Source organism: Cervus elaphus, chromosome 29 (assembly GCF_910594005.1).
Source record: "Cervus elaphus chromosome 29, mCerEla1.1, whole genome shotgun sequence".
Lineage (NCBI taxonomy): Eukaryota > Metazoa > Chordata > Mammalia > Artiodactyla > Cervidae > Cervus > Cervus elaphus.
In genome coordinates, this window is record NC_057843.1 from 10072903 (window position 1) to 10085281 (window position 12379).

Consider the following 12379-nt stretch of genomic DNA (forward strand, 5'->3'; position numbering starts at 1 on the left):
TTGTTGGCACTGGCTCAGGCTCTCGAAAGAGTCATGGCAGAATCTTGTCATTGTCCTGCCTCTTCCCTGTGGTCTAACGATGACCACGCCCCTCCGGGCATCAAAGCAGCACTCAGACACCCCGAAGAAGGCAAGGTTGAGGGGTGGCAGGACTAGCCCTGACTATCCTGAGCAGAAGAAGCAGAAATCTCCCCAGAGTCCCCAGTGACCTTCCTCTGACCCCTCACGTACTAGAATTTGCTTCTCAGCTGCAAGGGAGGCTGAGAAAGTCTGAGCTGGGACTAGACATCTTTTCCCATACAAAACTGCTGTTGTGTTGGTGAGGACCAGCGGGCTGGATAGAGTATAAAACTTAAGTCACTGGCACTTGTGTTTCAGATATCAAGCTGACTCGACCCTTTGCTGGTGGGCCAGCTGCCGTCCTGATTATTTCTGAGACAGTAGAGGGCTACAAAGTATGTGGAAAATGTTGTTCATGTTTTTCTCTCAAATTAAATCAATCATAGATCGCTTGGCTTAGTGTACAGAGCCTTCATAGTTTGGATTAGGTTGATTTTTCTACCATTATCTCTCACAACTTTTGCTGTACAGATTTTGTGTATCTCTATGTTTTATTTATCATTTCTCCAGAGACTTTGAGGGTTTCCATTTTGCCTCTGTCCTAACGCCCTGCTTTCTCCTCACCCCTTAAGGCTCAGCTCAGATGAATTCCTGTTCTTTCATCCCTTCCTCTCCTATCCCACTGTGAGGTTACGGTTGTTGTTCAGTTGCTAAGTTGTGTCTGATTCTGTGACCCCATAGGCTACAGCACACCAGGCTTCTCTGTCCTTCACTGTCTCCTGGAGTTTGCTCAGATTCATGTCCATTGAGTTGGTGATGCTGTGTAACCATCTCACCCTCTATCACCCCCTTCTCTGTTTGCCTTCAGTCTTTTCCAGCATCAGGGTCTTTTCCAGTGAGTCAGCTCTTCACATCAGGTGGCCAAAGTATTGGAGCTTCAGCATCAGTCCTTCCAATGAATATCCAGGGCTGATTTCCCTTAGGATGGACTGGTTGGAACTCCTTGCAGTCCAAGGGACCCTCAAGAGTCTTTTCCAGCACCAAAGTACAAAAGCATCAGTTCTTCGTCACTCAGCCTTCTTTATGGTCCAACTCTTGCGTCTGTACATGACTTCTGGAAAAACCATAGCTTTGACTATATGGACTATGTCGGCAAAGTGATATCTCTGCTTTTTAATATGCAGTCTAGGTTTGTTGTAGCTTTTCTTCCAGGGAGCAAGCGTCTTTTATTTTCATGGCTGCAGTCACCATCTGTAGTGATTTTGGAGCCCAAGAACATAAAATCTGTCACTGTTTCCACTTTCTCCCCTTCTATTTGCCCTGAAGTGATGGGACTAGATGCTGTGATCTTCGTTTTATGCATGTGGCATTTTAAGCTAGCTTTTTTACTTTTTTAATTGGCACATGTGTCTGTTTGTTTTATTTCTGCTACTGGAATATAAACTTCTGAGTGTAGTGAAAAGTGAAAGTCGGTCAGCTGTGTCTGACTCTTTGCGACCCCATGGACTATACAGTCAATGGAATTTTCCAGGTCAGAATATTGGAGTGGGTAGTGGTTTCCTTCTCTAGGGGATCTTCCCAATCCAGGGATTGAACCCAGGTCTCCTGCATTGCAAGGGGATTCTTTACCAGTTGAGCAGTTGCCTTCTATTTATAGTATCCCCTTGGCATCTAGCAAATGCCACTATTTAACGACTGGAATGAATAAATGCATATCTTTCTTTTGAAGATAATATTCTTTTTTCCTTTCAAGACTTAATTTACCTAAAAAGAAAAAGAAAGCAGATCGAGACGATGAGGACCAAGACATATCCATGAAGAATGACACCAGTTCTGAGCAGCTGGATGTTGACGGAGACTCGTCCAGTGAGGTGTCCAGTGAGATCAACTTCAATTATGAGTACGCCCAGATGGAGGTGACCATGAAGGCGCTGGGCAGTAACGGTGAGCAGGCCTGTTTTGCTTTTTAGAGTCTTTCAAAGTCGCTGGACTGGGTAGAGATATTTACATTGGACACTTTTTAAACATTAGCAAAAAGACATCTTCATGATGTTCCTCTGTACCCAATTCTTTTGTGGCTTTGGCCTAAGTGTATTATACTTATAAAAACTTGTTCTTTCTGCCTTGATATGTAAGTCACTTCAAACTGTTCTCATTGGTAGAATTTCTCAGGTTTGAGACTTGACTGTCCCTGGCTTATTATTGTAGTGGATTTCTGGAGCATTGAACTCTGTCTTAGGTTATGTGTAGACCATACAGTCGACCTGCTTTTTCTATACAGAAGATAGTTTAGCAAGTATCTGACAGAATAGATAATACAGTTAGTAATTGGGAGTAAGGAAAGCTAAACTGTCTTTAAGAATCTTATATTATTTGTTTTTCTCTTTCTGACTGACCTCACTCTTTATGAAAGACTCTGTGTTCATCCACATCTCTACAAATGGCCCAGTTTCTTTTTTTATTTTATTTTATTTTTAATTTTTTTCCCAATTATTTTTATTAGTTGGAGGCCAAATGACCCAGTTTCGAGCGAGGCTCAAGAGCGAGGGGATGTATGTGTGCTTATGGCTGACTCGCATTGTTACACAGCAGAGACTGACACCACATTGTAAAGCAATTATCCTCCAGTTTAAAAAAGTTAAACATCAATTAGGGTGACAAACCACAGTATAGAGCAGCATTTAATGTGTGTTGTGTTGTGCAGTTAACCTTTTGTTTGTTATTTGCCTTAAAAAAACCACCTTGTTCAGATCCCATGCAGTCAATACTGAACAGCCTGGAACAGCAGCATGAAGAGGAGAAACGGTCTGCGTTGGAGCGCCAGAGGCTCATGTACGAACATGAGCTGGAGCAGCTCCGGAGACGGCTGTCCCCCGAGAAGCAGAACTGTCGTAGTTCAGACAGGTTTTCTTTCCACTCCCCCAGCGCTCAGCAGCGACTGCGGCAGTGGACGGAAGAGAGGTAGGTGGATGGTAGGGCCCTTGCTGCCCGTCACCTTTAACCCATCTGCCTAACGTATAGAGGGGAAGAATCTAGACCTTAATTTAAACTATACTGTAAGTGTTACAGCTTAAAACCACTTGGCCTTGTCTTTTTTGCCCCCATTTTGGGGGGATAAAAAGGGGGAGTTATCCATTTATATTGATGTATTTAAAGCCACCCCTCTTAGGTGCCACCCCATTTTCAGTGGATATAAATAGCTTTTGGATTTGAATAAACCAGTGTGTATACTCAGAAGTTATATTTTATCCTTGTATCATGCTTTAGGTTCTGAGGCGTGGGTAGGTGGTTTTTTATAAAAGGACAGAAAGAGAGGTGGTATATCAGGTATGTAAAGCATGGTGCCAGTAAGATTCAGATTGCAAGTTTGATCTTGATATGGGCTGATGAGCATTGCGCTGAATGTCTTCGCCATGGTTACAGAGTGGACTTAACTAACCTCCTGCTCTTCAGGGTTTGGTCGGCAGACAGGTAGCATCTCTGTCACCTGGAGATTGACAGAAATGTAGTATTTCAGGTCTCCCACCCCAGATACGGGCTTTCCAGGTGGGTCAGTGGTAAACAACCCACCTACCAATGCAGGAAATGTGGATTTGATCCGTGGGTCGGGAAGATCCTCTGGAGAAGAAAATAGCAACCCACTCTAGTATTCTTGCCTGGGAAATCTCATGGACAGAGGAACCTGATGGGCTACAGTCCATGAGGTTGCAGAGAGCTGGACTCAGGGACTGAGGATGCACAGCAGGGATCCCAGATATACTGAGTGAAAATCTTCAGTTTCTCAAGATTCCCAGGTGATTTGTGTACACAGTCAAGTTTGCCAGCCCTCGCCTCGGCCAGCCTCCCCAGGAGCGTGTGCCGGCGCTTGTAACGTAGCCCACATTCGGGTGCATGCGCAGGGCAGCGCCGCAGATGTAGTCCCTGTGAGCAAAAGACAGTCGTAAAGCTTGGTTCGCAGTTTGGCCTTCATGTTTTATGTGCTGTATAATATTTCCATGTGCTGCTCTAATGGTTATCCCCTCCCCTTTTTATTTTAAAGAGAAGCAACACTGAGTAACAGCCTGATGAGGCTGAGGGAGCAAATTGTGAAAGCCAATCTGCTGGTGAGAGAAGCTAGTTACATCGCGGAAGAACTGGATAAACGAACAGAATATAAAGTAACCCTCCAGATTCCCGCCTCCAGTCTTGATGCCAACAGGAAGGTGGGGTTGCTGTTAATCAAATGACCAAAGATACCGTTGTATTAAACAGCTTCCTGTTTCACCAGGGTTGTTTAAACACTGGGAGCGGGGAGTTTGCCCTCATCCCCGCCCATATCCTCCACAGTCTAGGTCATTGGGACCTGTCTGCCTCTCTTGAACAGAATTACTTCCGTATAATTCTCTATGTGTATAAATGGTTTTATCCACTAGAAATATCCTCTTCCACCCCCATCCCCAGATCTACCAACTTCTTTTTTTTTCTTTTAAATTTTGGCTGTGCTGGGTCTTTGTTGTGGTGGACGGGTCTCTCTAGTTGTGGCACGGGGACTTAGTTGTCCTGGGACATGTGGAATCTTAGTCCCCTGATGGGGGATTGAACCCATGTACCCTGCCTTGGAAGGAAAATTTTCAACCACTAGACCTCTGGGGAAGTCCCTGTAGCCATTTCTTTTACTTAACTCCTATTTTCAAGTTTGTTTAAATTATTTGCGAGAAGTCTTTCCTGATAAATCTTCCCTAAGTGGTTCTTCCCTTCATTCTGCTCCTCTGCTATCCTTTCCTACCCTGCCCAAGTTAAGGGTTCATTTTACCTATAGAATGTTATCTTCTACTTGTCAATAGATGGCATGGCAGAACTGTTCACTAGTTGTTTCATATAAATATTCAAGGTCACAAAACTTTCTTTTGTATAATGTAAGCAGTCTAATAAAAGTATGGGGGAAGTTCAGTTCAGTTGCTCAGTCATGTCCAACTCTTTGCGACCCCATGGACTGCAGAATGCCAGGCCTCCCTGTCCATCACCAACTCCCGGAGCCTACTCACACTCATGTCCATCGCGTTGGTGACTCCATCTCATCTTCTGTCATCCCTTTGTCCTTCTGCCTTCAATCTTTCCCAGCATCAGGGTCTTTTCTAATGAGTTGGTTCTTCACATCAGGTGGCCAGAGTGTTGGAGTTTCAGCTTCAGTATCAGTCCTTCCAGCAAAATCTCCTCTCCTTGCCATTCAGTTGTTTTCTTTCTTACATGGGTTTCTTTTATAGTTCTCGATCATGTTAGTACATAATTTTTGGTGGATTAGGTAGGATTTTGTATTCAGATATTCATTCCCTCTCTGGCTGAATATAAGGTAGAAGGGCCTTTACCATATGTGAGAGTTTGGTAATTCTTGGACTTCACAGTTCTAAAATCCTTTCTTCATTATGTAAATTCTGTTTCTTTGGAACTAATAATAGGCCAGATGTTACGGCAACATGGAGTGTCTTTCAAAATTCTCTATAAAGTTCTAAGCAGACAGAACAGTTTTTAAAAAATGCTAATAAATCTCGATTGATTAGAGGTCTGCTAGGTCCATCTCTCTGAGGGAGATACACAGGCATTTTAACTTTCTGCTCTGTGATTTCCAAAAGTTTAACATTTTTGCCTCCATAAAAGCACACTGTTGGACTACCCCGGTGGTCCGGTGGCTGAGATTCCACGCTCCCAATGCAGGGGGCCCGGGGTTCAAACCTTGGTCAGGGAACTAGATCCCACATGCCACAACTAAAGACCTATCACACCACAACAAAGACCCAGTAGAGCCAAATAAATTAATAAATATTTTAAAAAGTAGTAAAACCATATTATATTTTTAAAGAAGCGTGTTGCTGTTCTAAGCTGGGAGAATGCAGGGAGTACTGTTTCTTTTTTTCTGAGATGACATCACATGGCATAAAATTAATACTTTAACGGGAACAATTCAGTGTCATGTAGTATGTTCACAATATTGTATATAACCAGCATCTCTAGCTGGTTCTGTACTTGTTCATTTTATTTTTAAAGTATTTTTTGTTTGTTCGTGTGTGTGTGGCTGTTTGGCTGTCTTCGCTGCTGCACGGCTTCTCTGGTTGCAGTGAGCTGAGACTGCTCTCTCACTGCAGCGTGAGGGGGTCTCGCTGCAGCGTGAGGGGGTCTCGCTGCAGCGGCGTCTCTTGTTGCAGAGCTCCGGCTCAGCAGTGGTGGTGCTCGGGCTTAGCTGCCCCACGGCACGTGGGATCTTTCCAAATCAGAGATCGAACCCACATCTCCTGCACTGGAGGCGGATTCTTTACCACTGAGCTACCAGGGAAGCCCTTTAACTTTTTAATAATAAATCCAAACTATGTGTTTTGGAAGTTGGTATCATTTGTTGCCTCCAGATGAGTAAACAGGATACTTTTCACAATTGACTCTTTTAATCACTTGTGTTTGGTACTGCATTAAGATACTAGCCATTCAAAAAAATTGTCATTCAAACTTTTGAAAGAAAAAGATTCTTAACCATCCATTCCAGGAAACTTGCCCTTCTCATTCACTGCTTAGGACCCTCTTCCTCCCCACTGGTTCTCTTTGGCCATATGATGGTCCGATTGAGACACTTTATTTTTGGCCACACCTCATGGAGTGAGGGGCCTTGGTTCCTCCACCAGGGATCAAACTCGTGTCCCCTCAGTGGAAGCACAGAGTTCTAACCACTGGACCACCAGGGAAGCCCCCCCAGTTAAGACATTTTTGACTTTCTGTTAAACGTGATCTACTTTTCGGGGATTTAAATTTATATTTATTCTTAAATTTTGACTGCAGTTAGAAAGGATTATATTCAGCTTGTAAGATTTCTGGAAAGTTTCTCACTGAACAGATTAAAGAACGATATGGTTTCCATTTCAGCTGGTGACGTTTGACCGGTGGGTGTATCAGTAGAATGTCGGGGTTGATGCCCATGTTGTACCAGTGTCTCTGCGTTTCACAAAGTCATTCTCACTGTCTTCACAGCGAGGCTCTCTCCTTAGTGAACCTGCCATCCAGGTGAGAAGGAAAGGAAAAGGGAAGCAGATCTGGTCTTTGGAAAAACTGGACAACAGGTTACTGGATATGAGAGACCTTTATCAGGAGTGGAAGGAATGTGAAGAAGACACCCCGGTAGGTCATTTGACAAAAATTACTGAGCTGATCGTCACAGAAGGAACCATGCAGGAATGAGTCTCATCCATTTTAGGGAAGAACTGTTCAGTTTTCCAAAATACAGTTTTATAAATAAAATACTTATTTTAATCCTGTAAATTGTTTAGCCAGTCAAGAATTTTAATAACCTATTTTTCTGGCATCCTCTTTTGTTTTCTCCTCATTGGTGTCGTCTGGATTTCAGGTAGAATCCTCTGTGTTCTCTCTGGCTTCTGTTCATATTATGCGTTTTTGAGTCCCATGGTTTTATTCAGGACAGAGACTGTCTTACTATATCTTTTCCCATTTCTCAGCACATTTAACCTTGCAAATAATAAACCTACGACATCTGTATTTTTAATCGAACATCCGTGGTGCCTTAATATTTATACTATTAGGAACATTTTTTGAACACGATTTGATCCTAAAGTAGGTGCTATAGATCTGAATTCTGGAACGCTCCCCTCAAATTGTAGGTTTGCTCATTTAGGTCAGCCATGAGCTTATACCTATTTGAAATAAGAATTATTAGTATATTTTCAATGCTGCTGGTCCTAGTGCCCCATAGAGTTGTTCCTTAGCCTCTTGTTTTGTAAAAGTGTTTGTCAATAAAAATGACTTCTTATAGTTAGGTGGCATTTTTTTCTTTCTTTTGTACTCCTCTCCCGTTTCAGCTTAGAGGTGAAACCATATTACCAACAAATAACAAAACACAAACCACGCTCCTGTAAAGAGGTCCCCTCTCATTGACAGCATCGTGTCTGATGTCTCGGTGGGAACGAGTAGAATAGATATGAATGAGACATGAGGACTGGTTTCATTCACTCTGCTGAGTTTTTCAGTCAGCCTATGTTTTCTCTCTTTTCACGGCAAGGCTTCCTCATAAGGGAAAAGAAATGATGAAGCAGTGAGGTGTTATTGGTCTCACTGTCTCATGGATGAAGGGTGCTGACCATCATTCTAAGTGGGAATGAGAAAGTGTGTGTGTTTGTATGCGTGTATGCCTGCATGTGTAACACAGGGCTATACTTCATCTAAGTTATTAGACTGTGTCAAGAAGTGATGGGTTGAATTCTTCTGTTTTAAGTGATTTTCTGAAGTTGTATGTTTCATATCTCCTCAAAGGTGATACGGTCTTACTTCAGGCGTGCAGATCCATTTTATGATGAGCAGGAAAATCACAGTCTCATCGGGGTGGCCAACGTCTTCCTGGAGTCCCTCTTCTATGATGTGAAGTTACAGTATGCCGTGCCGATCATCAACCAGAAAGGAGAGGTTAGTTTTCTCCTCGTGCTTTATGTTCTGCAGAGAGCAGTTCTGGAAAACAGGGTGGTGACAGTAAGCTGTCATTAACAATTTCCCATCAATAACAAGCGCTATCTGTGTGTATTTTCAATGCCTGTGTTCGCATACTACTTGTCACTGATTATTCCAAGTACTTGAGGAAGAGTCACCGTTAGAGCCTGTTCCACCGTCGAGCTGTCCTCCACTTGACTCTCAAACCGATGATGGCCAAAATGCAGAGCAAGGATCTTCTTTTGCTTTCCCTGCTGTAGGTGGCCGGCCGGCTGCACGTGGAAGTGATGCGCCTCAGTGGTGACGTCGGGGAGAGGATTGCCGGGGGGGACGAGTCCATGGATGCCTCCTTGGATAAGGAGACCCAGGAGAACAGGCTCGTGTGCATGGTGAGTCCTCGTCTCATTCAGCAGTAGTACGTGATTTCAGAACGTTTCCTGTGAGGTTATACAGTTATCAAAGATGGAAGCATAGCCTTGCTGACTCCATCTGTAGTAGCCCGCTGTATAGAGATGGACCAGACATGCCACGTTGTGAAAGATGAGCGTGTGAGAGTTGCCGTTAGTGAAGCAGCGTAGGAGAATACTGTCTTCCTCGGAAAGTGGGCTTCTGTCACTGGGTAACTTAAACTTAAAAAGAAAAATAACAGTTAAAACGTAGTATGATTTGTTTATGAGAGAGATCAAACATACAGAAAAGTACCGAGGAGACTGTTATTGACCCCCACTCATCCTCCCTCAGCAGCCATCAGCTCCTGGTCAGTCTTGTCTTCATGTATACACGCTGCTTCTCCACTGTCCCCTTCCCCTGGATTATTTTGAAGCATCCCAGACATTGTATTTCATCAAGAATAGTTTAATATGTGTCTCCAGAAGAAGAAAACTTAAAAAAAGAAACCCAGCCTAGCCAGGATATACCACACTCAAAAATTAATACATCTTTAACGTTGTGAAATAGTCCTTCTCCTTGGTCGTCTGGGCTGATGTGTCTCTGGCCTGTTTTATGTTTTGCTCTTCAGGCTCTGGCCCGTGTGCTTGCTCCCTCCTGTGCGCACGCGCCTTCTCTCCCATCTTACGCTTTGCTTAGTGTAGAAGCTGGGTTGTCATCTTGCGTGGTCTCATAGTCTGGGTTTTGCTAATTCTTTTTTTTTTTTCTGCTTTTCCATTTTCTTTTCTTTTTTTTTTTTTTATTAGTTGGAGGCTAATTACTTCACAACATTTCAGTGGGTTTTGTCATACATTGATATGAATCAGCCATAGATTTACACGTATTCCCCATCCCGATCCCCCCTCCCACCTTCCTCTCCACCCGATTAAAAATATGGAACGCTTCACGAATTTGTGTGTCATCCTTGCGCAGGGGCCATGCTAATCTTCTCTGTATCGTTTTAGTTTATGTGCTGCCGAAGCGAGCACTGGGTTTTGCTAATTCTTTACTGGGTTGGGGTAGGCTTGCTGTAAGTTGGGAGCTAGATGTAAAGGTGACACGCAGAAGAGGAGTCAGGATGACACTTCATAGGGAGAATGAGGTGTCTGCTTCCATCAGAAGGCCCGTCATGCCTGGTTTTCTTTGGGGAGTGTTTGCTATCATTGATGGTTATCACCTAGATATTTCATTAGGAGTTAGAAAAGAACAACACTGATTCTATCATCCCTTCATTTATTAGCTGGAATTGTGCTATTGCTCAAGTATCTTACTATTCACAGATACAGTTTTTATCAGAGAGGCAGGATGAATACGCCATTCTCTCCCTTTATTGACTGCTTTTAAAAATAAATGGTTTTCCTTCTAACATCCAAAACTGACAAGTGAGGGTGTATTTTTGGTTTGGGTCTTGTTATCATTATATAAACTCTTGGATTTAAATATACTTGATACGCTGTGATCTGTTGTATTTATTACCTACGTCAAGGCTCAAACAACCCCATCTCTGGCCCGGAGGAGCCTCTTCGGTGGGCTCCTGGGTCCTTTGACACAGCCCTACCCCCAGAGGCCGTGCCGGCCTTCCTACCCGGGTCACGTGCAGTCTGAACATTTCTCATCCCAGACCTGGAATCAGCCGTTTCTCCACGGAACTGGATTCCTTCCAGTAGGAGGTGGTTTTTAGAGACCATAGTCTGACATGTAATAGCTTTTTGCATAAAAGGAAGACAGACAAACTATATGACAGTAAAATGTTTGTGGACAGAAACAGAAGAAACCCGTTTGGGCACACTTAAGGTGTCACAGATAAGGCATTCCCTGGTGGTCAGTGGTAAAGACTTCGCCTTCCGGTGCAGGGTGTGTGGGCTTGATCCCTGGCCAGAGACCATGTTTTGGGGCCAAAAACCAAAAGGTAAAACAGAAGCAGTACTGTAACAGATTCAGTGAAGACTTAAAAATGGTCCACATCAAAATATCTTAAAAGATTACAGGTATGAGTATTATTGACCCTTAAAAGAAGACTACATTTATTTTTCTGTGATAAAAAAGTATGTACATATTAAACATGCTGATCATTTTAGTTGTATTAAATAAAATCAGTATATTTGAAACTTCAAACAACTTCATTATCTCCCGACGTTTCTGGGCCGTACATGTTGAGCAGCAGCCAAGTCCAAGTCTGTGGTATTCTGCCACCTGGTGGTGATTTAGGTTTCTGCATGCAAGACCTTGAACCTGTGTTCTAGATAATAATCATTCCTGGTTTTGTTTATTCCCAATACTCTTTATTCCTGGCAGTCTCATTCTGAGAAGTTGCCTGTGGATGAGAGTTCAGCATATGAAATCTTGCTTTGTTATTCATTTACATCTTGAGATTGATTTCTAAGAAAGAGAATTAGCTTTCGGATGGAATTCAGTCACAAAGAGGTGTGTATCCATCCAGTTAATGCCTGGTAGCGTTTTCAGTCATGGTGTTTCATTGGTATGGTTAGTTCTCACACATCTATCATTAGGCAGCTATCCTGTTTTGTATAGAAGAAAAACTGAGCCTAAGAAAACTAAGGATTTAAGCAATTTGTTTAAAAACAGAAGTTAAGAAAAAGCAGAGATTTATATTTAGATCTGTGTCCTCCAGAATCTTGCAGTCTTCCCAAATACCACATTGCCTCAACTTAAAGAATATAATACATATTTTAAACACTTAATGAGAAGGGGACGGTTTTTAAATGAATATTTTAATGAAATTTTAATGAAAAATTAATACCAATCACTCTATTTGGTTTGGACAAATAGAATGTGTTAGTTGATCATCTTCCAGAGCCTGGGAATTGCCCTCTAGATGTTTTACAATCTTGTTGCTATTGTAGGAAAAACTGAATAATAACAAGAATCCCCATCCATTGCTTTCCCATCACGTGCCTGGTAGAGAAGAAGATAGTCATTTGCTTTGCATGCTTTTCTGTGTCATTATTAATACTTCCTGAAACAGTAAGACTTATATTTGTGGTTATGAAACTATGTAAACTTCTGCCACATATTCAAATCTGTTTTTGTTAAATTTACTCACTGGAGGTTTAGATTGTATCATACAGCATGCAAGAAGTGACCAAGTGAAGGGTGTGAATAAATGCTCAGCGCGCAGTCTCTTGGAGGTTAGCCTCATTGATTATAAAGTCAGATCAGTTTAGCTTAGTTAATTTTAGGATTTAGTTTCCTTTGTAGTTGGAGAAGTTTTATACTGTCACAGCTTATCACAAAAACTCCCACTTAAAAATCAACCTGATGCTGCCTGCTGAAAGAAATATTTAGACTGTTGGCTGCTTTAAAACCTATTCTAGGTATTTCTCCTGGGTCTAATTTTGTTTGGGGCCGATTAAACACATATTCTAGTTTTATGTAGTTATCACAAAACCCTACAGCCCTGCAGCCCAAGGCATGTTTC

At 42.5% G+C, this 12379-nt stretch overlaps 1 protein-coding gene and 1 non-coding gene across 3 annotated transcripts in view; one reads left to right on the forward strand and one right to left on the reverse strand.

Annotated features, from left to right (window-relative positions):
• KIF13B (kinesin family member 13B) overlaps positions 1-12379 on the forward strand; it is a 204145-nt gene that overhangs the window by 114591 nt on the left and 77175 nt on the right. For both annotated transcript variants that reach the window (XM_043891130.1, XM_043891131.1), the window contains exons 16-21: positions 1814-2004; positions 2811-3021; positions 4100-4262; positions 7051-7197; positions 8344-8493; positions 8775-8903. In XM_043891130.1, the coding sequence (XP_043747065.1) occupies positions 1814-2004; positions 2811-3021; positions 4100-4262; positions 7051-7197; positions 8344-8493; positions 8775-8903 (991 nt within the window). The remainder of the gene's footprint in view (positions 1-1813; positions 2005-2810; positions 3022-4099; positions 4263-7050; positions 7198-8343; positions 8494-8774; positions 8904-12379) is intronic.
• Positions 9829-9929, reverse strand: LOC122686338. Its single transcript, XR_006338711.1, has one exon. It is a non-coding gene; the product is annotated as a U6 spliceosomal RNA (small nuclear RNA).